The sequence below is a fragment of the Armigeres subalbatus genome, chromosome 1 (genome assembly GCF_024139115.2).
Source record: "Armigeres subalbatus isolate Guangzhou_Male chromosome 1, GZ_Asu_2, whole genome shotgun sequence".
NCBI classification, from domain to species: domain Eukaryota; kingdom Metazoa; phylum Arthropoda; class Insecta; order Diptera; family Culicidae; genus Armigeres; species Armigeres subalbatus.
Window position 1 is genome coordinate 158,609,319 of NC_085139.1, and position 27,965 is coordinate 158,637,283.

The following is a 27,965-nucleotide window of genomic DNA, read 5'->3' on the forward strand; positions in this document are numbered from 1 at the left end:
TTCCAGAAGATGGGAATAGCATTTGACAACTTCCGATCTTTTAATTAAACAATTTTGCATACAAAACAACAATGTTTGTATTTATATAAATACTTTCAAATTAAAAGTTTTATTTTCACAGTAAATTTTTCGCTAATCATTTTTACCAAAACTGATCAACTTTTCCAACAAAAGCTCGGTATGTATTCTTAAAAACACAATTTATTTTTTCTCTGTGTATGGCAGTAGGTAGTTATTTTTGAGCAGGTATTTTTTTTTTGTCTTTATTTAGGAGATTTTCAGCCCGAGGCTGGCTCATCTCCGCTTTGAGCAGGTAGTTATTTGTATTGTTTCTGGTCCAAACGGATAAAAACAGTTGTTAAAACTACTATACGACGGCCAATATCTTTATTTACAAAATTAATTACAACATGTTAACATCATATCAATCGAATAGTATTCAATATTAGTCCATTTTTATTTAGCTCAAATGCTAATTCTTTTTCAAATGGTTGAATAGTCGGATAAATGAAAAAAATGTTGAAACATGTTTTGAGGATACAATTTATTACAAACAAAATTATATACCTATAATATTTTTTTTAAAAACAATGTTCAATTCGCTTAGCATTCTCTTTTGTATAAGCTTCTTCATTCAACATGATAAAATATATAAATTATAGTAATAGAATTACTTCTTCTCCAAGGTTAAGAGAAAAATATTTTTACAAAACTGAGGATAATGTGTCAGACCTCTAGTTTATAAATGAGAGTAAACTAATAACTTTGAAGTTCTATCTTTATAATCTTTGTTTTATATAAATTGAGGTTATGAGGTTCGACTTTATTTCCCTATTGTTCTGTTTTTCACTAATTATTATATTCGGTACTTCAAAACTCCATTTTATTTGAAGAAAATTTTGGTTATGAGAACCTTGTACACTGGAGTCCGTCTGCGCCATTGTCGCTTACAACCTTTCTTCGAATAATACTGTCTCAGCACTATGTGCCATTGAATTGCGCTGCGATTTCCCATTGACGTCACGAGATGATATTGTGGATAGTTCTTTTTGACTATAGTGGGCAACAATGGCCGCCCCAAAGCTATCTCCCAGCACATTTACCACAGTACGGAAGCGATCCCTGAAAGAAGAAAAAAATAAATCGAAAAAAGAATTTTTTTTCACAATGGATTTATATGAAAATGGGTCTTACAACAACCAATCTACGGCAATAATGAGGGATACATCCTCGGCAGGCAGGCCGACTGTGTCCAACACCATAACGAGGGTGACTAAGCCGGCCTGAGGAATTCCTGCCGCGCCTATACTTGCTGCCGTAGCCGTAATGCTGATAGCAACAATGTTCCCGAATGAAAGACTCAGGCCTGGAAATAGAATAATCGTTACATGTTAGGACACACAGAAATTTATTGATGAAATTTCAAATAGTGATAACAAAAAGGATAACTGTTGAACAATAGTCTTCACAAAAACCGGAGCCATCATTTAGGCCGCATCCAAAACGCCGTGTGGTGCAGAAGGCCAATGGCTTGTGGCTCGGGACGGCAAAGGGTATCTCGATAATACTCACTAACCTATCCGGGGACTGTTCGGGGGGCGAAGAGCCATCACAATCCTGTAGGTGTCACCCCACGGTTTTTTTTTTAAACTTTATTACCGTGTTTTTTTTTAATCTAGATTAAGTTTAATACCGTACCCCACGGATTTGCGTTTGGCACTCTCGCACAGGTTGTTGAAACACGCTGCTCTTAAGGTTACTTGCGGTGCCACTCCAATTGTAGCGACCCTAAACGCCATGCAATAATCATCATTTTCTTCTATATTTAAAGTATGTCAAATAAACGAACGAAAGGAAAGATTGGACAGGTTGGAACCTGTCCATTTATGTTTATCAAATATCCACCGCTGTTGAAAAAAAACAACGGATATTTAAGTATAAGCAAAACTTGGCGAATAAGCTGGCCTAGAAATAGTAGCTGACTGAATTATTAAATATTTGTTTATTTAGAGAGTACGAATGCTCTCGGAGCAGAATGTCACATGAGAGTAAATGTAGGTAGCATGCAACATTCTTCAACATTATTGAAAAAGAGAGAAAAATTGTAAACAATAGCCAGTACATAGTTATAAATAACGTTTTTGTAAATAAAGAGAGGAGTCGGATTTTGGACTTGGAGTTAGCAAGTCACATCAGAATTGTTCAAGTGTTTTATTTTTCAAATTGTGATGACTGTTTTCCAGAAAACTAACCGCTCGAGCTCGCGCACAATATCTTTGTAGTTGTACCATAAAAAAAACATCAACTCAAGATTTGTAGTCGTGAGAAACTTGATTACCTATCTACAAGGCAGACAAAAATAACCCCTTTTTTGTCAACGTCCAATTACCGTAAACATTGAATTTATGTGTACGCTTTCAGTCTGAGTTGAACGCAGGATTACTCAACACGATTAATAATGGCATAAACTAACGAAATGTGTGCTATTTTTTCATTATGCTAGCTGTTTATGTTCACATCTTGCGACACTGTTGTTGTAGGTTACCTGCATGCCAAAACGTCCGTCTCTAAGACGTCGAAGTTCCGCTCAACTTCTGTACCACCACACTGCGTTCTGACGGCAGAGACGATGTCGTCTGCAACCGTGACCTTTTCCAGTTGTTTGCACTGGAGTATCACTTTCGCCCCCGACGACCTCACTTCGATGCCGTCACTCAAGTCCTCCTGAGTCAGCTTCTTGTAAGCCCACTCGCTTGTGCTCCACGTATAAGGTAGGGGAGTTTTGTAGCAAAATGATATTTTTATGAACCTACCTCTCAGTTGTGCAATAAAAATGGCCGCCACTGCTTCGTACAAAGCCGTTCCATCCATGTTGATGGTTGCTCCAATGGGCAGTACAAATCGTGACACACGTGGATCGATGTGATTCTTTTCCTCAAGGCATTGCATCGTCACTGGTAATGTAGCCGAGCTGGATGAGGTTCCGAATGCTGTAGCCACTGCTTGGCCCATGTTAGCCACGAACTTGACCGGGTTTCTACGGGTGAAAAGGAAAAGTAGCAAGGGAAGTATAACAAACCCATGGAAAACTATTCCACCGGCAACCACGGCAAAGTATAGACCAAGTTTTCCGAAGATCTCTCCAAGATCGTCCATTTCCAGCAGTTTTGCTGTAATCAGGAATAGCACTCCAACAGGAGATAACCTGTAACAATCAATCAGTTATATCGAATTTAGATGAATTTAAAAGTATGAACTCACCATATTACCCAGCCAGTAACCTTCATGATCGTATGTGACAACTGCTGGAAAAACTTCAGTACTAACTGAACATCTTCTTTCAATGCACCGAGCGCAATTCCGAACACTATGGAAGCCACCACCAGTCCAATGATGTTCATTCCATCGCCGAACTTTCCTCCAACAGCCCAAAGGTTCAGATCCGTTTGCGTCGGATCGTTTTTAGGCGGTGTCAAAACAGTTTGGTACTGCTGCAGACACGCTTGTACCAGATTTGGGGGAAACATGTTGCGCACTAAGTCTAGCAGGGTATCAGCCGTCGTAACGTTTCGCACATCTCCCTTTATCGAGCCACTCGATTCTTCGGCTCCCTTACCAGGCTGAATGGTTACAACCAGCACAATTCCTAATATAACTGCCATTACTGTTGTTACCATGTAGTACAACACAGCACGACCTCCTATTTTCCCTGAAAGCGACAAATCCAGGGAACCAACGGCAGCTATGAGGGACGTAACAATCAGAGGTAGTATCAAAGCTTTCAGCATCCGGAGAAATATATCCCCTATGAAGCTGATGTACGATATCTCTCGTGGGGTCCATTTTTCACCATCTGCTGGAACCTCTCTCAACCCAATACCAAGCACAATACCAACGATAACACCCCCGATAGTCAGAAATGTTAGTAAATTCTCCTTAACGAAGGCATTCAACTGGTCGCGTCTCATCTTATCGCGTTTCTCCTATAGACCCAGTAATGAGTCATGTGAATCTGGAAAACAGAACAGACATTCAAGTTTTAGACAGTCAAGTGCCCTACTTCAAATGACACGCGATCGACAGTTGTTCAAATATTTATTTATAAAGGGATATTAAGCAAGTATTGATGCGGCAATGATCAGAATTTACAAGAAAATCAGTCTTATCTTTGAAGCCAATGAAGTGGATAGATTAGAAGGAAATAACTTCCGCTGTTTCAAATCACAGGCGGCATTAAATTAAACGCAATTATTCAGTAAGAAAATTGTACTGCTGACATATAAGAATCTTCTTATGATTCAATTTTTTTATTCTGAGAAGCATAATTCACATTTATTTGGTTGCTGCAACTCAAATGTGACTAAATTTGGTTCTATATGAGTTACTGCAAATTCTCTTCAACATGTGTGCTGCTTGGGATGCGCATTTAAAAATGGATACGAATTGTGAGTTTTGTGAATTTATTACCTGCCGTCTTCAGCTATGCTGCATATAATATAGATCTAACTTATACTAACGATAATACTTCTAAATCAAACTCATCTAGTTCGTTCAAAAGTTTAAAACATTTCGCAGATGATTAGTTTGAATTACGGTGAATCGTCCAACAAGATATTGTCGAAACCGTTCAACTCTAGCCACCACTGCTATTATTTCGAGTTCGTAACTATGATAAACCGCCTCCGTCTTCGAATTCTTCTTGCTGAAGAACCTCACTACTGGCTTCCATCCCTCGTTCACTTTCTGCAGCAAAGTTCCAGCTACGCCAACACACGAAGCATCGGTATGCAATTGTACTTCCATCCTCTGGTCATACAGCACCAGCAATGATTGCGTCACCAAAAGTTCTTTTATTTTATCGAACGTTCTCTGTTGCTCTACTCCCCATACAAATTCAACTTCCTTCCATAGCAAACAGAACAACGGTTCAGCCACAATGCTGTAGTTCTGTACGAAATTCTGCCACCTCTTGTGTTTTGCTTCCCCCCGGTCGCACACCTTCGGCACCCAGTTCAAATACCAAGAACTCATCATAACTTTCTGTTTTCTTAACTTTTCAACTAGGTACTTTATTCATTTCCCTTTGAAATACTGCACACACATTTGATAATCCAAAAGGCATACGGAAGAAACGATAGTGTCCGTCTACCGTTGAGAATGCAGTGCAGTTTCGACTCTCTTGCGCAAGTGGTATTTGGTAGTATCCACGATATAGATAGATCAATCGTTATGAACACATCTGCACCAGCCAACTTTTGCAAACACGATTAAATATCGGGCATAGGAAATTTATCCTTGATTGTACGCGAGTTGAGTAGCCGATAATCAATAGCAACAGCTCGTGTCAAGCCAAGACGTTCTCTGAACCGTATGCGTATTCCAGCATCCGAGGTTTATGGCCCGTTTACATATGAGCTAATTCTAGCGGACAATGCACTATCCGACAATACTAGCACGAAATTAGCATAATGTAAACGCTTATTAGCGAGGACAATTCCTGTTTACATTGTGTTAATATCGCGCTAGTATTGTCGGATAGCGCATTGTCCGCTAAAACTAGCTCATATGTAAACGGGCCATAAACAATTACAATAGCGTCTCACCAACCGGCACAGACATTTATTGTATTCATCTGGACCATCGCTATTAATCTGATCTTCTCTTAATCTCGTCCACTTTTGATTGTTAATGGCCCGTTTACATATGAGCTAGTTCTAGCGGACAATGCACTGTCCGACAATACTAGCTCGATATTAGCATAATGTAAACACTATTAGCACATGACAATTCCTGTTTACATTATGCTAATTTCGCGCTGCATTGTCCGCTAGAACTATGTAGCTCATATGTAAACGGGCCATAAATCGATCGCATATGCATATACATATGTGCAACTGACGATTCAACACTACTATCCCGCGGGTGAGTTTCACGTGAGTGTGGTAGCTCCGTTTGCGCCACATCAAGTTCAAAACGCACATCGTCTTTACGCTTCACCATCACTAATGGCCCGTTTACATATGAGCTAGTTCTAGCGGACAATGCACTATCCGACAATACTAGCGCGATATTAGCATAATGTAAACAGGAATTGTCTTGGCTAACAAGCGTTTACATTAGGGTAATTTCGTGCTAGTATTGTCGGATAGTGCATTGTCTGCCAGAACTAGCACATATGAAAACGGGCCATAAACCGCAATCAATGATGTGTTCGCCGAAATTAAATCTACTGGTAAGGCCACTCCATCGACCTGTAATTCTGCACACACTTTGGAAGAAACATTGATTTTTTTCTTCCCGAAGCCTCGAAGTACTTTTTGACTGGGTTTTTATTTCACTGACGTTCTTTGCAAACTTTTCCTGAATGGTGGAAACTTTTCCACCAGTGTCAACCAACGCTTTTGCTTTGGAATTGCACCTTTCGCTTCCCGTTTATGGCCCGTTTACATATTCACTGTCCGACAATACTAGCACGATATTAGCATCATGTAAACAGTAATTGACCTCGCTTATGGCCCGTTTACATATGAGCTAGTTCTAGCGGACAATGCACTATCCGACAATACTAGCACGAAATTAGCATAATGTAAACGCTTATTAGCTAGGACAATTCCTGTTTACATGATGCTAATTTCGTGCTAGTATTGTCGGATAGTACATTGTCCGCTAGAACTAACTCATATGTAAACGGGCCATTATGGCCCGTTTACATACACGATAGTTCTAGCGGACAATGCACTAGCCAACAATACTAGCGCGATATTAGCACAATGTAAACAGGAACTGTCCTTGCTAATAAGCGTTTACATTATGCTAATATCGCGCTAGTATTGTCGGCTAGTGCATTGTCCGCTAGAACTAGCGTATATGTAAACGGGCCATTAACCAACGACGTGGGACAGTCTTTTTTCATGTGACCATCTTTTTTTGCATACATGACACATCACTCTTGTGCAACAGCGCGATGGCACTGAAAGCATAGCTCGATCGGGACTATCGATCCATCGCAGTTCTTCGAGTAACTTTGGTAACATTGGACACTTTTCCAATAGTCATTCCTGATCGTTTCACATATCGACGAAGTCCACTTGTTATGTAGGTCACCGTAGTTTCTTCTTCAAACCCAGATATGACCACGAAAAGCCACATGGCGGGAGGGAGAGGTTTAGCTCCCGAACCATGTGGTTTAAAAAAATATGCTGAAAGCTCTTGGATCTTATTTCCATCCAAAAACATTGAACGATTACGACCCAATTCGAAATTTGCACATAGTATTTTGGAATGTAACACACGATTTAAAAAAAAAATCCGCCACGCCACGCCACCGCCGCCGAAGGTTTTTTTCATCACACCGCTGACACTTTTGCATCAGCGCGCTGCTGCTACTGTGCGGTGCACAACGTCACGAATGGGACGGAAACAGACCCAACAATGTGCGGTGCACAACGTCAAAAACGGGAACGGGAAACGGACTCTTCCTTCCGGGGGTGCAGTCAAAATTCTGCTACAGGCTAACACTCAACATGCCCGAGAACAACATGTAATCCATGTGCAAACCGCGAACCGATATCCACAAAAGATTACCGGAAGGGTCTTATAATGGATCGGCTCGCTTGGATACTATGTTGTTTCTTGTTGAGGCTCCAGCAGCGGGGATCTTGACTGAGGAAAGCAACAGATTGTCCGTACTCCGTGTGCAGTCGAAACGGTGTCCTCATTGGATTACCACTGGTGGGGTCTAATGTGGATCGTATCGAAAGGACAATTCTTGACTGTTTGCTTCATCTGACGATGCCCCGATGAGCGGCATAACGGGTGGACTGTATGGTAGTGGATCAGAAGCAGCGATCGGCTTTCTAGCAACGGCGCAGTCGGAACTGGATCGGGATGGTGGTCTGGTAGCAGAATAAAACTCCGGGTTCGCTCTTCCTCTCGATGTTTATTCGTTGACAGTCAAATACAAAATTCAAATTCTGCACGAAAGTGCCTGGTTATTTATAGTTAAATTGTTTGAATGTGTGTGTGTCAGATGGACATTGAACTAATCTCCAAGCTCCACCCATTACTATGGCAACGCCAATGTAACAAAACAAAACCTAACTGTTCCTGGTGGGCAGAGCTTGCTTTGTTAATTGCCTACAAACAAGAAGCAAGATTGCATTCAAATTTATTTTTTGTTTACGGTTTAAGGGAAAGGCACTATTTTAATGTACACAGACTAAACTAATCATAGGTTCTAATCAATTATAGCAAATTTCATATATAGAGATAACACACAAAAGTATAAACAAAAATAACACGTTCGGAACTGAACAGCTACAATTTCGTAAAAGTTCATTTTTTACAAAAATCCAGGTAAAATCTTAAGAAGAAACTTCAAAAGAATTTCATGTGGAATTTCAGGACAAATCCCATAACGAAATTTCCTGTAAGAACTTTGAAATTACTTCATACAATCCTGATGAAGTGCTTAAATTCCGAATGACTTTTAAACGAGTGTATAATTTTTTGTTGCATCTACCTGCCTACTACAGAGGTCAAGTACGACGCCATCCAATTTTCGACAGTCACCATGAGATTGTGCTTTGTTATGTGGTGAAAACTTCTCTCAATGATTAAACATGCATTTTTATTAAGATATGATATGATATGAAAAGTGAAATATTCTTCAGACATTCGGTTAGTTGCTGTTAGTAGTTGTAAATGCTCAACAAGGTCTCAAGAAGCATAAATCATTTCTTCTCAGAACCCCCATTTGAAACGAACGAATTAGTTTTAACTGCCGGATTCCGTGCCGGAAGATCCTGTGTGGACGATATTGTCACGCTCCGCATCATTCTGGAGCAGGTCAACGAATTCCAAGAGTCCCTTTGCTTGGTATTCATTGACTATGAAAAAGCTTTCGACCGTCTCAATCACGAGAATATGTGGTGCGCCCTTAGACGCAAGCGGGTTCCTGAGAAAATCATCGGCCTCATCGAAGCATAGTACGAGGCCTTTTCGTGTAGAGTGCTGCACAATGGGGTCCTATCCGACCCTATCCGGGTCGTAGCTGGTGAGAGACAAGGATGTATTCTATCACCGTTACTGTTCCTCATCGTAATCGATGAGATTCTGGTAGATGCGATTGACCGTGAACCAAACCGCGGGCTGTTATGGCAGCCTATAACCATGGAGCACCTATTATTTATTTATTATTTAATCAGACTAAGGCCGAAGTGGCCTGTGCGGTATATAAGAGTCTTCTCCATTCGGCTCGGTCCATGGCTACACGTCGCCAACCACGCAGTCTACGGAGGGTCCGCAAGTCATCTTCCACCTGATCGATCCACCTTGCCCGCTGCGCACCTCGCCTTCTTGTGCCCGTCGGATCGTTGTCGAGAACCATTTTCACCGGGTTACTGTCCGACATTCTGGCTACGTGCCCGGCCCATCGCAGTCGTCCGATTTTCGCGGTGTGAACGATGGATGGTTCTCCCAACAGCTGATGCAATTCGTGGTTCATTCGCCTCCTCCACGTACCGTCCGCCATCTGCACCCCACCATAGATGGTACGCAGCACTTTCCTTTCGAAAACACAAGTGCGCGTTGGTCCTCCACGAGCATCGTCCATGTCTCGTGTCCGTAGAGGACTACCGGTCTAATTAGCGTTTTGTAGATTGTCAGTTTGGTACGGCGGCGAACTCTATTCGATCGGAGCGTCTTGCGGAGTCAAAGTACGTACGATTTCCAGCCACTATGCGTCTCCGAATTTCTCTGCTGGTGTCATTTTCGGCAGTCACCAGTGAGCCCAAGTACACAAATTCTTCTACCACCTCGATTTCGTCACCACCGATGCAAACTCGCGGTGGGTGGCTCACATTGTCTTCTCTTGAACCTCTTCCTATCATGTACTTCGTCTTCGACGTGTTGATGACTAGTCCGATCCGCTTAGCTTCCCTCTTCAGTCTGATGTAGGCTTCCTCCATCTTCTCAAAGTTACGTGCCATAATATCTATGTCGTCGGCGAAACCAAATAGCTGGACGGACTTATTGAAATTGTACCACTCGTGTTAATCCCTGCTCTTCGTATTACCCCTTCCAAAGCGATGTTGAATAGCAAATACGAAAGACCATCACCTTGCCGTAACCCTCTACGGGTTTCGAAGGGACTCGAGAATGCCCCTGAAACTCGAACTACGCACATCACCCGATCCATCGTCGCTTTGATCAATCGTGTCAGTTTATCCGGAAAACCGTGTTCGTGCATTAGCTGCCATAGCTGGTCCCGATCGATTGTATCATATGCGGCTTTGAAGTCGATGAATAGATGATGTGTGGGCACGTTGTATTCGCGGCATTTCTGCAGTACTTGGCGAATGGTGAACACCTGGTCCGTGGTGGAGCGTTCGCCCATAAAACCCGCCTGGTACTGCCCACGAGCTCCATTGCAGTTGGTGCTAGTCGACGGCATAAAATTTGGGAGAGTACCTTGTAGGCGGCGTTCAGCAATGTGATTGCGCGGTAGTTGCTACACTCCAGCTTATCGCCCTTTTTGTAGATGGGTGTCGTTTGTAGGTGTCGTCTTCCATCCACTCCTGCGGCAAAACTTCCTCCTCCCAAATTTTGGTAATGACCCAGTGCAGCGCTCTAGCCAGTGCCTCACCACCGTGTTTAAATAGCTCTCCTGGTAGTTGGTCAACCCCAGGGGCTTTGTTGTTCTTCAGCCGGCCAATCTCCTCCTGGATTTCCTGGAGATCCGGAGCCGGTAGAATTATGTCCTGCGCGCGTTCTCCCAGGTCCATCACCATACCGCCATCTTCGTCTGCCACATCGCCATTCAGGTGTTCTTCGTAGTGCTGCCGCCACCTTTGGATCACCTCACGCTCGTTCGTAAGAAGGTTCCCGTTTATGTCCTTACACATATCAGGCTGTGGCACGTGGCCCTTACGTGAACGGTTTAACTTCTCATAGAACTTTCGTGTGTTATTAGCGCGGTACAGTTGCTCCGTTTCTTCACGGTCTCGATCTTCCTGCTGGCGCTTTTTCCTCCGGAAGATCGAGTTTTGTCTGTTCCGCGCCTGTTTATATCGTGCCTCGTTCGCCCTCGTGCGGTGTTGCAGCAATCTCGCCCATGCTGCATTCTTCTCTTCCACTAACTGCTCACATTCGCCGTCATACCAGTCGTTTCTCTGATCCGGGGGCACCGTGCCAAGTGCAGCGGTTGCGGTGCTACCAATGGCGGATCGAATATCTCTCCAGCCATCTTCAAGAGACGCTGCGCCTAGCTGCTCTTCCGTTGGAAGTGCCACTTCCAGCTGCTGCGCGTATTCTTGGGCTAGTCTACCATCTTGTAGCCGCCCAATGTTAAGCCGCGGCGTCCGACTTCGACGCGTGTTGTACACCGTCGAGAGTTTTGAGCGCAGGCATACTGCAACGAGGTAGTGGTCGGATTCAATATTCGCACTGCGGTAAGTGCGGACGTTCGTGATGTCGGAGAAGAATTTACCGTCGATTAGAACGTGGTCGATTTGGTTTTCCGTTTCTTGGTTAGGTGATCTCCATGTGGCCTTGTGGATATTGCGGGGAAAGAAGGTGCTTCGGACTACCATTCCGCGGGAGGCTGCGAAGTTTATGCATCGTTGGCCGTTGTCATTCGATACGGTGTGCAGACTATCCGGTCCGATGACCGGTCTATACATTTCCTCCCTTCCTACCTGTGCGTTCATGTCACCGATGACGATTTTGACGTCCCGCAGTGGGCATCCATCGTATGTCTGCTCCAGCTGCGCGTAGAACGCTTCTTTCTCGTCGTCGGGTCTCCCTTCGTGTGGGCAGTGCACGTTGATGATGCTATAGTTGAAGAAACGGCCTTTAATCCTCAGCTTGCAAATCCTTGCGTTGATTGGCTGCCACCCAATCACGCGTTGGCGCATCTTACCCAGCACTATGAAGCCGGTTCCCAGCTCGTTGGTGGTGCCACAGCTTTGGTAGAAGGTAGCCGCTCGATGCCCGCTTTTCCACACTTTCTGTCCTGTCCAGCAAATCTCCTGCAGCGCCACGACGTCGAAGTTGCGGGGATGTAATTCATCGTAGATCATCCTGTCGCAACCTGCGAAACCTAGCGACTTGCAATTCCATGTTCCAAGCTTCCAATCGTGATCCTGTATTCGTCGCCTAGGTCTTTGCCGATTATATCGAGTCGCATTATCTCTTATATTGTTCGTAATGATTGGTTTTCTAGGCGGCTTATTGGGCCTGCGCAAACCTCCTGTCTCGTCGGAGGGCCGTCGTGTCAGGGCTGTTTAGCGTCCCACCTAACACCAGGACTTGGGCTTGTGCGCTTTGAGCGGCACACGGTCGCTTTGGTGGGGCCTACTTGCGGATACATGCAGCTTTTTATAGAGGTTTAACAGGGCCCACTGTCAAACCCCACCACATCCTAGGCAAGCCCCACAACTCGCAGATGGCCTGGGGAGGGATCGTCAAGCCCTTGGACATAGTCCCTGCTGCCCTGAGCACCTGGAGCACCTAAACGACTTCGAATAAGTAAGCTCAACGACCTTGCCGAGCGCAGGTTTAGTCATTAACGTCAACAAAACCAAATCGTTAAGAAAATTATTTTGAGCTTTTAGTGGAATGTCTTCACTTGTCATAAGACGAGTTTGTACAATCCCATTTAATTCATTGATCTTTATTCAACAACCGCGTTTGTACCTGTCGGTAGATTTCCAAGCTTAAGAAATATTTGAAAAACAGGCAGATAAATGAGCGCACCAAAAACGAATTTTCAACTCTAACGGGAAATCTGTGCTTTTATACGCTAGCGAAACATCGTGTGTATCAGTGGAGAACACTTAACGGCTGCAGGTGTTTATAAACAGATGCCTGTGGTATATAATTCGAGCCTTGTGGCCTCACAACAGGATCTCAAACAACGAGCTCCATCGTCGTTGTCACCAGAGGCCGATAGCAACAGAAATTCGGGATCGGAAGTGGGGCTGGGTCGGCCACACTCTACGTAGGGGCGGAAACGAAATCTGTAAACAAGCATTAGACTGGAACCCAGCGGGACATCGCAGCAGAGGCAGACCGGAGGTGTACAGGATCCATAAGTAAGTAAGTGTATTTTCTTTTAAGGGACATACACTCAAATGGCAACGATTACGTTGTTATCGATCCCAACAGCATCAGTGATGGCCATCGGCAGTGGTTACTGTAGACAATTTATTCGCCACGGTAGCGTATATAGCCATTCAGCGGTAGAAAGTTAAATTAGATTGCTGATTCCATTACAAAGACGCATAACTGAAAATAAAACAAACATTTTCCGATAATCTACTTTATTGAATATGAGAAAGCTGGTTTCCCGAGCACGCGTCACTCAGTTAATGATTGAAAGTGAAAATTTCTCGCAATGTTGTGAACTCTCAACAAAGTTTCAAGAAGCGTAAATCGGTTCTTTTATTGAAGTGAAATAAAATTAAATGGCTATGATTTCCTCGTTAGCTATCCCAACGACATCAAAGATAGCCGTCGGCGAAGGCTGCTATAGACAATTTTTTAGCCGTGGTAGCTGCTGCAGCCATTTAGCGGTAAAAAGTGATTTTTTTCTTCAGCTTCGGATAATCATTTGGTTGCTGTCAGTGGTTGTGCCGGCGCATCAAGACGCGTCCTTTCATGATCCCCATTTTGATCCGAAGATAGTGTTGATTTGAGACGAACTATATCTACAAATTGAAAGCGGAAATTATGGCGCGGGTAGCAGTCCCAGCAATCGTCTGTAATCATTCAGCAGTATAAAGAGAAATCTTTTCGCAAATTCAAGCATCAATTTCACACACGGCAAATGAAACCCTTCTCTTTGTATTGTGACGACCCCAACTACTTAAATTAGGGGGGTCCCGTAGCGTAGTTGGCTACACGTTCGCCTTTCAAGCGAATGGTCATGGGTTCGATTCTCAGCCCCTCCACCAAAACCCTCGTCAGTCGCCGGATGCGCAGCCTATGCGGTGGCGTGACTTGAGTGATGTTTCTACTGACGACGAATTTTCTGCAGAAACCACTTCCGATGGATGAATTTTCTCTTTGCTGGACATGTTCGGTAAAACAAATTCTCTTCTGTGCATAATGGTGGTCCTAACAAAGGACCGGATGATTTTAATTGTACCACGACCGATGTCCGATGATTCGTTGCTACGAACGCTGGACGGTTCACGCTCCGTGAAATCTCAACCGCAAATGACCCGCTGCTGCTTCTGCCACGACCGCCACACACACCACCGAACGCCCATGCCACCGAACCGTTGTTTCTAGACCGCTACCAGACGGTCCACGCTCCAGCAGCACGGTTCGCTCGCCGTGAAATCTCGAACGAAAATGACGCGCGCACGTGAGACACGACTCTTTTTATGCACAGGGAAAATTATGCGGTGGGCCAAAAGTGCGTATGTTACAGCAATCTGATGTCCGTGTTGGGGATGCATGAACGGAATTGATTAGTTCTGAAATTTTTACCAGACGTGAAAGAACTCAAATTTTCAATAGTTTGACGTTGATAATCAATAGTTTTAAAACAATTAGCGAATTGGTGGAAAGTTTCCGAATCTATTGATAAGAAAATCCCAAAAAAATCACCAATAGATAAAGTTGCTATTAACGTTTGACGTCATTTGGCACCCTGTGCCCGAGGCTTCCCCTTAGATAGTTCGGTAGCTGGAATTGTCTTCCAATCATACCGGTGGTCTGAGAGCTCATTATTGAAGACATGTTTCTCAAGCTAATCTCCGTCAACTTGAAAGTTCCAGTCAAGCTAATTTTATTTTTGACATTTTTTTTGCATACATAATGAATATTTGTAAAATAATTTTGGAAGAAATTCCTGAAATCATTAAAAATTACCTGGAGAAATCTCCAAAGGAATTGAGTTTTCGATAAAATTACTGGAAAAGTTTCTGAAAGGATACATTTACGATGGAATTCGTGAAGGAAGTTCCGAAAAAAAAATTTGTATTGATTTCCGGAATAACTGGAGAAATTCTCTAATGATTATCTGAAGGAATTTCCGAGTAATTTTTCAAAGGAACTCTTGGGAGTATTTCCTAAACTTTAAAAACGGTTGACTGTTGGCAGAATTCTGTGACAGTAAGGACATGGTGATTGGGGGATCGCTCTTTCCCAATCATCCAGTGTACAAAGTCACTTGTGTCTTTCGTGATTTACGTACGGAAAATCAAATAGACCAGATCTGGATTCAAGAATGTCTTTATAAAAACCAGCACTCAGCGAAAACATTGTAGCTTATGAAACCTGGCGGAAAATTAAGTTTTAAGATTTAATTTTTATTTAGAAAATAAATGTTGGTCTTCTAAGGTTTGTAAGTTTTGTTATATGTACCATTTTTGCATAAGTATGCCATAAGGCTAACGCCACAGACAAACAGACAAAACACATTGAACATTCACTCATCAAATTCATCGTCGTACAAACACTAACGACATCTGTTGCTTTCACTTAGTTGGGCAAATCACGAACCAGATGGTGTTAGTGAGCAAACGTCAAACTCGAGCAAATGCGATACGCACGCCACTTGTGACCGATTGGCCAACTAATGATTATTTAAAATGATCGGTAAATCAGTGAACGATGAGAATTTCATGAGTGTTATGTCTGTTTGTCTGTGCTAACGCGATTATATTATAATGCGCGTCCAATTCGCGTGTCAAGTAAAATGTTCAATTTACATGATCCGTGTAACGGAAGATTTTGCAACATTTGCATTTCAATTATTATGGATTCAAAGTGATTAATTTTCCCCTGTATTACGGTTAACCATTTAGTCAACAGTTGCTAGGTACTACACTCGGCATCATCAACTGCTTATTAGAATTCAAGAGAATAACAAAATAACCGCTTATTGAATAACTGAAAGTGATGTATCACGCTTTGAAAACGGTCAATGGGAAAGATGACACATGCCATTGCAATAATCAGATCCCAACACTTTGCAGTCGAGGAACTAGTCAAATCAGAGTATCAAAAATACACGATGACCCCGGTACAAGCACTCGCAAACTTTCACTTTTGTGTTCTCGCCATTAATAGTGGCCTGCCGAGAATGAGGAACAAATGGATAAATCATATAACAAAGCATACTGGGATCGAACACAATCTGTTTGTAATCTGTTGAATGCTGATGGAGATATTTTTTGCATGACTGTGAGTAGTAGTATCGCTTACTAATGTTAATTGATGCATAAGTCATAGTATAGAGCAAGCAAGTTGTACCTGTATACGAAGCTGAACTGAGTGCTTCTCGTGAATTAGAATGACTACCGTAAAGGGTTATTATTGCGAAAGACTTGACAGACGTATGTGGTCTCCTAAATTCATAACTGCTAACAGAGCTAACATATAAACAGTGATAGTATGAATAAGATTATTATTATAATTTACATAAAAGTCAATTATAATCAATTCTACTACCAAACATCGTTATCTTTACGGTACACCTAAAATAAAACACAGGAAATGAATGGAACAATTAACCAGTTGTTAATCGTTCATCATCGAAGCGTTTGGGTCCGTTTCGCTGCATTGCAATAGCATTGAAATTTCCAGTCCATCACTGCTTGTGAAGTCACCGTCGTCGTGAAGCACTAGCAGACAACGGGTGAGATAACTTGTTTGAAGGGCTTGTTGTTCTCGCTTTTGTAAGCATGTATCCCGTTCTTATCGAAGGTCAGTTTTTGAAGGAATGAATAATATTAAATACATAATTTGGTGGTACACTGAACTGGAATTTAACGTTTTACTGCTTTAGTCAACAGAAAAAGCAACGTCGAACCGGAAATGTGGTCATATTTTTCAAATATCTCAGTTTGTTTTTCGCAGTATCGTCTGCAAAGGTTTCTTTTTTCTACTTACTCTCTTCAAATTGCAATAATGAGAGACACTTTTCATTAAGTGCCCTCAATCTTGAGTTCAAAAGTTACGTCATTTTAAGTATTGGACTACAACACAACAAAGTGACTGAACAGCAAAAATCTGATTTGCAGTTTAGATTATATAGGGTAAAGCTATCAGTACACTGTTTGTCATAATGACAAATATTTGTCAAGTCAGCCTGATATCCATGTCGATTTCTGGTCAGTCTGACAGATATCCGGATAAACTTGACAAATATTTGTCATCATGACAAACAGTGTACTGAGGGCTTAACGAGAGATAATGTTAGCCCTGGATGTAACGTTGGTATGTTCCAGCATAACTTCTGCCCATTGACCGATTTCAACCAAACTTGGAACACACATTCTTCATCTTAAAGAGACGACGATAGGGGGGTTAGGGTTGTTCTTTGGTGAATTGCTTAGTGTATTGCTTAGTTGTTGATCAACTCAGTTTAACTTCCGAACCCCTTGGCAGATTTCAACCAAATTTGGAACACAAATTCTTTATATTAAGGAGACGAAGATAGTGGGGGTCAGGGATGCGCTTTGAAAAAGAAGGAGGGTGTGGGGGGAGGTGTATTGCTTGGTTATCGATTAAATCAGTTGAACTTTAAAAGTTAAGACGAAGATAGGGGGTTAGTGGTCATACACTAATTACGTAAGCACTTATAGGGGGAGAGGGGGTCTGCCATTTTCTTACGTTCCATATAAATAAAAAATGATTTGTATGGGAAAAATCTTACATGGGTTGGGTTGAAAAACCCAGAAAAAATGCTTACGTAATTAGTGTACGGGATGCTCTTTGGAAAAGGGGGAAGGTGTGGGGGGAGGGGTATTGCTTAGTTATCTCTCCACTCAGTTTAACTTATGAACCCCTTGGGAGATTTCAACCAAATTTAGAACACAAATTCTTTATCTTAAGGAGACGAAGATAGGGGGTTAGGGTTGCTCTTTGGAAAAAGGGGAGGGTGTGAGGGGAGGGGCATTGTTAAGGTATCGATCAACTCAGTGAGTAATTACTGAATTTAATATTATGAACAGCATCAGAAAAATCTTTCATAAAAAGCATGCATTTGCTGGGTATAAAGCAATGATAATTGTTACCCTTCATCGGAATCATGGTTTGCCCAGTGAAAAGCAATAAATAATGGATTTCCTTCTGGATGGTGGATGTGATTGTTTATTTAAAAGTAGGCATTTGCCAGGAATAATGAAATGGTGGGTCCCTTATTTTAAAATTTGCGTTTGTCCGAAATAGACATCGATGGATATTTTCCTTCTTTAGAAATAGACGTTTAGCCGAAATAAGGCGAGGAGTAAGGCTATTCAAACCTACGATCCCTTCTTCAAAATCAGTCAATGTTTCCAAAAGCCTTCTTTTAATCAAATGATGAAGCATCAATAAGTAAACACAATTACCCTGTTGACCAATTGGTTTTATCATTTTCCGATTGTGAAAAATAAAAAACTGCGAGCCAAACTGGCAATTCCGAGCAAGGCCGGGTACATAAAGCTAGTATTTAATTATCATTCTATTGACACGTCACACCGCATCTGATCCGACAGTCTTCTTACGTTTATGACAAAATTGCTGAAAAAGCTGTGTGTGGATGCCAGACATAACTAAATACTCATCCTACTCGGTTGGCATTGCACAAAAACAATGCGTGTGAAAGAGTTGGTTTTAAAAATAGATTGCGAGAGTTCGGCTATGTGCCTGGTGTTGGAAATTTGATCTCATCAGTAGCCTTCTGAGCTGCGGAGGACGATGGAGGTCCTTCGTAGCTTAGTAGGGAAAGCACCTGTCTAGCGTACTGGTTTCGTGGGATCAATCCCCAGCGAAGGAAGTAATTACCCTCATATACATTTTTCAAACTAAATCTTTCACATGTTGTGTAATTGACCTTTCCCGTCGAAATTTTTTATTCGCTCAATCGATTCTTTGGCTTATTTAATTGAAAGCTTTCCTATGCCAGCCATTGCATGTGTATGTATCTTGTGTGACATGTACAATGAATACAATATGCCCAGGGTGTCGAGAAAGGTTCCAATCCTTTGCACGAAGGACTGCTGAGGACCCCTTTGTAACACTTAGAATAGAATATGCATGCGCACTAGAGTGATTCAAATTTTGACTTTTTCGCTCCCCTGTGCTTAAACGATTGTTTTTGCTACTTTAATAGTCTTCCCAAATTTTTAGCTAATTTGGATGTAATTTGGTTGTGCACGTGCCGTTTGAAGGTTATATGAAAATTACTATGAGAAATGCCACTTATGTAAAGGATCGTTTCGTGAAGCAGCCGAGAATCTATTTGAATATATTTAACGCATCGCCATCATAGAATAGATCCTACGTTGAAAGTCAGTTGTTGTTGCGAAGCAATCTGACTTTTGTGAGCAAAATTATAAAGAAAACAGAAATGCTCATTATTGATATTGATGTTATTCTTTTGCGTGTTAAATTGAATTTACCACAATTCAGTATTTCCCCAATAACTTTTGTTGCCAGCATCAAATCGTTTAGCAACAACGACGATATTTTCCCTTGTTAAATTTCCTATGTTGCTAACGTATTCATACATTTTTAGAGCTAAATGGGCAATGATAGGGAACGGTTTTCCGCAAAAGTTAGTGTTTTCATAGTAATTTTCATACAAGCTTCAAACTGCTTGTGCTCAGTCAAATTACATCCAAATTAGCTAAAAATTTAAGACGATTATTAAAATGGCAAATGTCATCGTTTAAGCATAGGGGAGCAAAAAGTCAAAAATTGAATCACTCTAATGCGCACAGTATAAGTTCTCCAAAAATCTCTGAAGTAAGACGTTTAAGTATTTTAAATAAAAAGGTACCTACATGTTCCTTGTAATGTATAGTTTAGAATGTGTTCATAACAAATGTTTTCAGTAATCCAACAAAATTCCTGAAATGCATTTGACGCTTCAAATCGTGTAAATTTGGTAATGACATTTCGCTTCCAGCCTATACCAACCAACAGAAGATGTTCTCACCAAGGACAATAGCGACAAACTTTTTCGGTAGTTTATCCCTTCACAGAAACGCGCTTAAATTTGCCAATGCTGTCGTGACCGGACGAGGTTTCTAAGCTTGACCGTTCGCCGCAACAATACTCAGCAAACTGATTTCCGTCGTCGATTCGTTCTGACACGAACTCGAGAAAACCAAAAACATTTGTGCGTTAACATCAGCCCCCTGAAACGGCTGTCATCTGCATACAATATGATTGAAGCCGAAAACTTGGTGATAGCTGTCAAGCTTCGGCTTTAAGCACGGAACACAGTGACGCATGCGACAATATCGCTCGAGGAGAGATTTAATTCGAATAAAAAATAAATAAACAGTATTTTAGGCTCGATTTTAGGCTGTTGTTAAAAGAAAAAGCGCACCGTCTAACCTTAAGTTTAATAAATTTATTGCAATTATCCCTATAGCTGAATCGTTCATTTCAGATACACATGTTTCGCTATAGCGCAAAAGTTATCAGCACTGTATTTGTTACAATAACAAATACCAAATTATTAATAATAACAAATTTGTCAAGTCTGCCTGATACCCATGTCGATATCTGAACAGTTGTGATAGATGTGAAGGAATTTGGCAAATATTTGGCATTGTGATAAAGAGAGGGCCTTTAATTTCTAATGCATCGTTCTGTAAATGTTCTGTTCTGTGAAAAAAACAATTTTTTTCAAGTAGAAAAAATTAGGCAAACCAATTAACTGAGTGATCAGAAGTGATTTATTTTTCACATGTGTCCAAAACGGTCCGATTACACTTTCGTTGGTCATATCTCGTTGCGGCAGTGTAATTTGATGTGTCGCATGGTATGGTTTTCAGAAATTTTGATTTGGTCCTCTGGAACCGGATAGTGGCTTACCGGAAACTGTGCCAGAGTGGTCACATGCGATTACACTTTCGTTGGCCATATCTCGTCGCGGCAGTGTAATTTGATGTGTCGCATGGTATGGTTCCCTGAAATTTTGATTTGGTCCTCCGGAACCGGATAGTGGCGTACCGGAACTTGTGCCAAAGTGGTTACATGTGACCAAAACGGTCCGATTACACTTTTGTTGGCCATATCTCGTCGCGGCAGTGTAATTTGATGTGTCGTATGGTATGTTTCTCTGAAATTTTGATTTGGTCCTCTGGAACCGGATAGTGGCGTACCGGAACCTGTGCCAGAGTGGTCACATTTGTCCAAAACGGTCCGATTACACTTTCGTTGGTCATATCTCGTTGCGGCAGTGTAATTTGATGTGTCGCATGGTATGGTTTTCAGAAATTTTGATTTGGTCCTCTGGAACCGGATAGTGGCTTACCGGAACCTGTGCCAGAGTGGTCACATGTGTCCAAAACGGTTCGATTACACTTTCGTTGGCCATATCTCGTCGCGGCAGTGTAATTTGATGTGTCGCATGGTATGGTTCCCTGAAATTTTGATTTGGTCCTCCGGAACCGGATAGTGGCGTACCGGAACTTGTGCCAGAGTGGTCACATTTGTCCAAAACGGTCCGATTACACTTTCGTTGGTCATATCTCGTTGCGGCAGTGTAATTTGATGTGTCGCATGGTATGGTTTTCAGAAATTTTGATTTGGTCCTCTGGAACCGGATAGTGGCTTACCGGAACCTGTGCCAGAGTGGTCACATGCGATTACACTTTCGTTGGCCATATCTCGTCGCGGCAGTGTAATTTGATGTGTCGCATGGTATGGTTCCCTGAAATTTTGATTTGGTCCTCCGGAACCGGATAGTGGCGTACCGGAACTTGTGCCAAAGTGGTTCCATGTGACCAAAACGGTCCGATTACACTTTTGTTGGCCATATCTCGTCGCGGCAGTGTAATTTGATGTGTCGTATGGTATGGTTCTCTGAAATTTTGATTTGGTCCTCTGGAACCGGATAGTGGCGTACCGGAACCTGTGCCAGAGTGGTCACATTTGTCCAAAACGGTCCGATTACACTTTCGTTGGTCATATCTCGTTGCGGCAGTGTAATTTGATGTGTCGCATGGTATGGTTTTCAGAAATTTTGATTTGGTCCTCTGGAACCGGATAGTGGCTTACCGGAACCTGTGCCAGAGTGGTCACATGTGTCCAAAACGGTTCGATTACACTTTCGTTGGCCATATCTCGTCGCGGCAGTGTAATTTGATGTGTCGCATGGTATGGTTCCCTGAAATTTTGATTTGGTCCTCCGGAACCGGATAATGGCGTACCGGAACTTGTGCCAGAGTGGTCACATTTGTCCAAAACGGTCCGATTACACTTTCGTTGGTCATATCTCGTTGCGGCAGTGTAATTTGATGTGTCGCATGGTATGGTTTTCAGAAATTTTGATTTGGTCCTCTGGAACCACATACCGGTGATTCCGGTCCCGGAATAGTGGACGTAGTTGTCAATATAAGTCTATTGATTCACAGATATCGATTCCTGGCAATCATATATTAATATAATTGTCGATTTGAGCTATTTTTATTAGAATACTATTGACTACAATTAAAATATGACCTTCGATAAATGGAAATATGCGAGGTGTCCCCTACATTTCCGGTTATTCCTCCGGACGGGAATCTACGAACCGGAATTTCGTAACGGCATTTGAAAGTGCTGCTATTCCCCTTTGTAAAACTATATAAATTCCAAAAATCGGCCCACGGCATCATAAGTTATGACCAAAAGTATGGTCGAAGTGTCGTCCCAGTCTTTTAAGGGTTAAGGTCAACTTTTACAAAGAACCCATATTTTTTGAAGCCTCTAACAATTTTTTAAATCGAAAACAAAAACCGAAAAAGTGCTGCACGTGTGAAGCGGCCTGGAAAATTCACTCGATGTTCGTTCAAAATCGGGCCAATCTTAAAAAAACAGCACTTTTTAAATTTTAAAAATAGTTAGAGGCTTTAAAAAATATGTATTCTTTGGAAAAGTTGACCTTGAATAAGCCAAGGAATCGACTGAGATAATAAAACGAGATGCAATTTTTGACGGGAAAGGTCAATTGCACTAATCGAGTTTCAGACATAGTAATTAATTTCCACTCCGGGAGGCTAATACCAGGAATTAACTTATTCTACAACTACGAGGAACTTATTCAACCGTCTAAGACGAGTTTATTACTCTCCATTTAATTCCACCAATTATTTCGATATCTTTGCAGATACGTATTTCGACCACAACTGTGTGGTCGTCTTCAACGATCGCAGCAAGCATCGAACGCGCGTGGATGTGTTTTTCATTTTTAGCTGTCTAATTTTTTGTTGATATTTTTTTCAATTCGGCTGGAAAAGGGCTTGAAGAAAGATTTTGTAACAAAGTTTAGTGTAAGGTATCAGGAAAGTGATAGTTTTTTTAGTGTTTTACGTTCCATAACAGTGATTCGGCTAAAGTGATTTTTTTTACGCATAAAATCGCTAGATTTCAAGTGGAGTTCGCGCGGACCGATTTTGTTGTGCTGTGCGGAAACCAATCAGTCGTGTTGTCGTGATACACGAACAGATAGTTCACGCGGGATAGTTTGTGTGGTTGAAATAAAAACGTTGTTGGATGTAGAACGCTCGCGCGATTATCGAAACATCATATTCTGTTGTGCGGGCGAATAAATTAGAAAGAAAGTGGAACCACCAGTGCAGGTGAGCTTAAGGTTGGTTGGGAAAATATGGTAAGCTTTATTGTAAAACTGTGATTCAAAAATAATGCTTTCTATCACTAAATACACGCCAGAATCAAATAGATTAAATTTTGATTCAGGAAGTGTGAATACACTTCAGATATCATTATGATATGTGGGTGTAATCATGCGTGGCTTATTGTACACGAATATAGCTTCGGAATGCATGCGTTCTTGAAATGGGCTATAGGAGTTGCAATAGAGCTATCACCTTCTAGCTCCCGGATCTAAGATTCTTGCAATTATATAAATAAAATGGTTGCACGAATATTCTATCCATAATGCCACTGCCAGACAGTGGGAGTTAGATTGTAAACACACACACACACACAACTGTGTGGTCGTCTTCAACCTTACTTGTCTCGTACTTGATTCCTGGAGGAACTTCCGGGGGAATTCCTGGAGGAACTTCAGGGGGAATTCCTGAAGGAACTTCCAGAGGAATTCCTGGAGGAACTTACTTGTTTTGTCTTCTTTGTCCTATTTGTCTTTTTTGTCTTATTTGTTTTATTTATCTTATTTGTCTTATTTGTTTTATTTGTCTTATTTGTCTTATTTGTATTATTTGTCTTATTTGTTTTATTTACACCAGCACTACTGTTGTTACCCAAATCCTTTTCAATCCTCATGTTTTCATTTTGTAAAAGCAGCTGGAGTTGGTTTATTTTGATCTCCTCATTGCGTGATTGGTCGGCGCTGCTGCTGTTCTCTCGCCGAACCACTGCATGAGTGATACATATCTTCCCCATTGTTGCCAATTCCTTTTGTTCTCCGTTTACGGCAAATTCTGAAGCAATTGTAAACTGCATAATGAAGAAATAATTTTGGCGACACTGACAGCGTCATTCTGGCGGGCTGAATTGGGCAATTTTCTCTCTCAGAGAGTGCTACCACGAGCTTTTTTAACGAAAAACCCTTCCCTCAAACCTTAAGGCCATGCCCATGCGTATGATTTTTTATTTAGAAATCACCAAATACGATGATCAAGCCCCTCGAATCATTATGGAGTTCGAACCAATTGTTCTACTAGGTCAACTTGGTTAGGCTGGAAATGTATAGCAACGCATCACGTCCATACAGGTCCTTCGGGGCCATGAGTATGATTTTTGATTTAGACATAATCGATGATCTTAGCCCTTCACACCGTTCGAACTAATTGTTCTACCAGGTCAACTCGGTAGAAAATTGACAGCAACTCATCAGGCCATGCGTATATGCAGTTATGCAGTACTATTGGATGTATAACGTTTTCTATCATATGCAAAATAGTTTTAGCACGTTTTCCAGAAAAAAAGTAATCAAATCGTAGTTTCGGAGTTTTATTGTGCAATTTAAAAAAAAATCCCCCAAGATTTCATCAATGTCTCTCATAGATGGTTAAAATTGGGTTTCATTCCACTTTTTATTTTGAAATTGTGTGAGCTCAATTTTGAGAAAAATCAACATATTTTTACAACATAAATTTAAGAAAAATGTGTATCTTAAGTAGATAAAAAATAAAAATTGTTCATTTCAAACACCTACGATGCAAGATCTACTCATAATCTATGTACTGAGATAACAAAACCCGAAATCGGCAAAAATACGGCCATAAACTTGTGCTTATATTTTTCGCGAGAAAAAAGGGAGAACAATCCACCTACTTTTTGAGGCAACATCTTAAAGAATTCCTTCCCAAAACACAATAACTAGAGAGAGCACGATCTCGAAGATGAAATCCGTGACAGATCTTATCATAATCGCTACTCATTTGATTGGAAAATAGATGACCATCCAGCTGCATGCCGATTATGCTGAACTTAGTGCTCTTGGGGCCTCCTCAGCCTGACGGTAAGCCGCGCGGCTACAAAGCAAAACCATGCTGAGGGTGGCTGGGTTCGATTCCCGGTGCCGGTCTAGGCAATTTTCGGATTGGAAATTGTCTCGACTTCCCCGAGCATAAAGGTATCACCGTGTTAGCCTTATAATATACGAATGCAAAAATGGTACATTGGCTTAAAAACTTCGCAGTTAATAACTGTGGAAATGCTAAGTGAATACTAAGCTGCGAGGCGGCAATGTCCCAGTGGGGGATGTGATGCCAATAAGAAGAAGAAGTGATCTTGACCCAAAGACAGGGTTTTAATTCAAAGGAGAATCGATTGGTAGCATACCCAATTGCGGGGGGTACCGGTTTTGATGATGCATTTCAACTAGTTTTACACAGCTGTGCGAAAAAAAAATGGTCCCCAGCATGAAATGAAAGATAACAAAGCGTATTATCAACCCCCATCGGTGGGGGCCACCTATCCGAATCAGTTTTTTTTCAACTTGTATACAAGTGCGATAGTTTTGTTTTCATGGCTTGTTACGATTTGAAGAGGTGTTTGCCTCTCTTTTATCGTTGTTCGTTATCTTTTGAGAGCGATCTCTGCAAACCCTGCCCAATGACCAATCCGTTCCCATTACATAGCGGCTTCGAACCAATGCACAATAGCTTCATTTAAGCAGATTCTTTTTTCTTCAATTGCAGACAGTGTTCAAACAATTTACAATTAATTTTAGAATTTGTAAAATTGAATAATATTTGGAAATTTGGAAATTTTTGTTGTTTTCTTGAAATTGCGTATATGTAATGGTATGCAATTTCTTGAACAAATGATTCAAATATAAATTAATAATCTGTACCTGAGAATCAATACTGTATGCATGCCGCAACATAGCTATGATGATACAGTAGTTTCTGTAATAATATAATGTTGTTATATTGATGAGATTCTGCCACGTTTCATACTTATTATTTCCTATAAAACAGCCAAATATTATCTAGAATTTAATTTAATTAACATAATTAAGCACCAGTATAAATCCAAGTGGGAAAATAACATCTATATATTTAAATGACGGTTGATTCCGGAGATATTTGTATACTGATTAACTGATTCATAAACACGGAATTTCCAGTCCATTATCTGTGTTTTAGTTCACCCTTTTCTAGAATTATGTGTCACTATAGATGACAACATCGCCATTCACACTTTCAATGACTTCTGTTGTTTAGTTTGGATAACGACACTGAAATCGTGAAACTTCGGAAATCCACACCGAACCTAAATTTATTATAATTCCAATCGCTTCGTCTAGCGTTCTATTCACTTCTTATTTTCCTTTTATTAATTTACCATGCACTCTGCACTTATACCAACGGGAAACTTTCACTTTCTTGGTCTGGAAGGGCTAGGAACTCTGCTCGTTAGAATCACGATACGGAACCGGTCATAGGCTCAGAATTGCCGAAAAGCATCATCGCTTCGTTGAACCGCCCGCTGTATGCTCATTATCATCGCTACATAATTGACAAGGTGTCTAAAACAGAACGAGGTCGGCCAAACGAAACAGCAGGAATCTTTCGGCAGTTCGCACAAACTATTAATTCTCAGGAATTAATCACTCATTGAATATGAATTTATTAGCAGAAATCCCCATAATGGTGAATTAGTGTATCTTGAGTGGCAAATGATTACGCAAAGAAAAGTATTGTCCTTAATTTACGTTCTCTGTTCTCGTTCCTAAAGGGTATTGAATTATTGAGACTGATTTGTGGTTTTGCTACGTAAAAATCCAACTAAGCCCCACTTGACGGTAAATACTCTCAATCGGTAGATGTGCTCTCTCACCCAGAACCAACGCGTGTCACCGATCAACAGATCACCTCACGTTTATGTTTTATACTGTTCACTACTAGACGCGGGATCAACGGAAACTTCGAGCCTAACGCGTGCGCACCTGAGAAATGTTAATTCCGAACTGAATGCTTTTAAGTTTTACGTTCTAACCGCGTTTAGGGCGCCAATCACCAATCACAGTGGTCTGGAATTTTGAAAAGAAGGAACAAATTTGTTCATGATGGAATTGTTGTGATGCATGATTGGAAGATGCATCAAATATTTCTAATAGGCAGTTGAATAAGCGACAGTTCAATCGATTTTATACACCCAAGAAACAAATCTAACAATTCTCGCTTAACTTTTCAAAAGGTCCTAAGTAACATTTTTTCATGATTTAATTTGAGTATTGCAATCAACAGATAAACATGAAATACGTTTATTGCATTATTCAGATTAAATCATGAAAAAATGTTACTTAGGACCTTTTGAAAAGTTAAGCGAGAATTATTGTATAAAATCTTGGAATATAGAATTCTCTAAGTTTTTTATACAGATATTGTATTAAAATTATACAAATCTGTAAGATTTCAATACAACAATTTTATTAAAATCTTCCGAAATTGTATATGCCAAATTATTATACAGTTTCTGTAAGGTTCTTATGCAGAACTGTATTAAAATATGCCATCCGCTGCGCTGGTTGG

At 41.2% G+C, this 27,965-nt stretch overlaps 1 protein-coding gene across 2 annotated transcripts; it reads right to left on the reverse strand.

The window, feature by feature from the left end:
• Positions 1-525: 525 nt before the first annotated feature.
• On the reverse strand, positions 526-27,418 carry LOC134205409 (excitatory amino acid transporter 3-like). 2 transcript variants are annotated; one of them, XM_062680639.1, is made up of 5 exons: positions 27,271-27,418; positions 3,262-4,012; positions 2,814-3,205; positions 1,195-1,366; positions 526-1,122 (listed from the first exon to the last, which is right to left on the reverse strand). In XM_062680639.1, exons 2-5 carry the CDS (start codon positions 3,966-3,968, stop codon positions 948-950), a joined length of 1,446 nt encoding a protein of 481 aa, XP_062536623.1. In that variant the 5' UTR covers positions 3,969-4,012; positions 27,271-27,418; the 3' UTR covers positions 526-947. The 2 variants fall into 2 exon arrangements, with proteins under 2 accessions (XP_062536623.1, XP_062536624.1); XM_062680640.1 differs by lacking the exon at positions 27,271-27,418 and adding an exon at positions 26,776-27,160.
• Between the last annotated feature and the right edge of the window lie 547 nt (positions 27,419-27,965).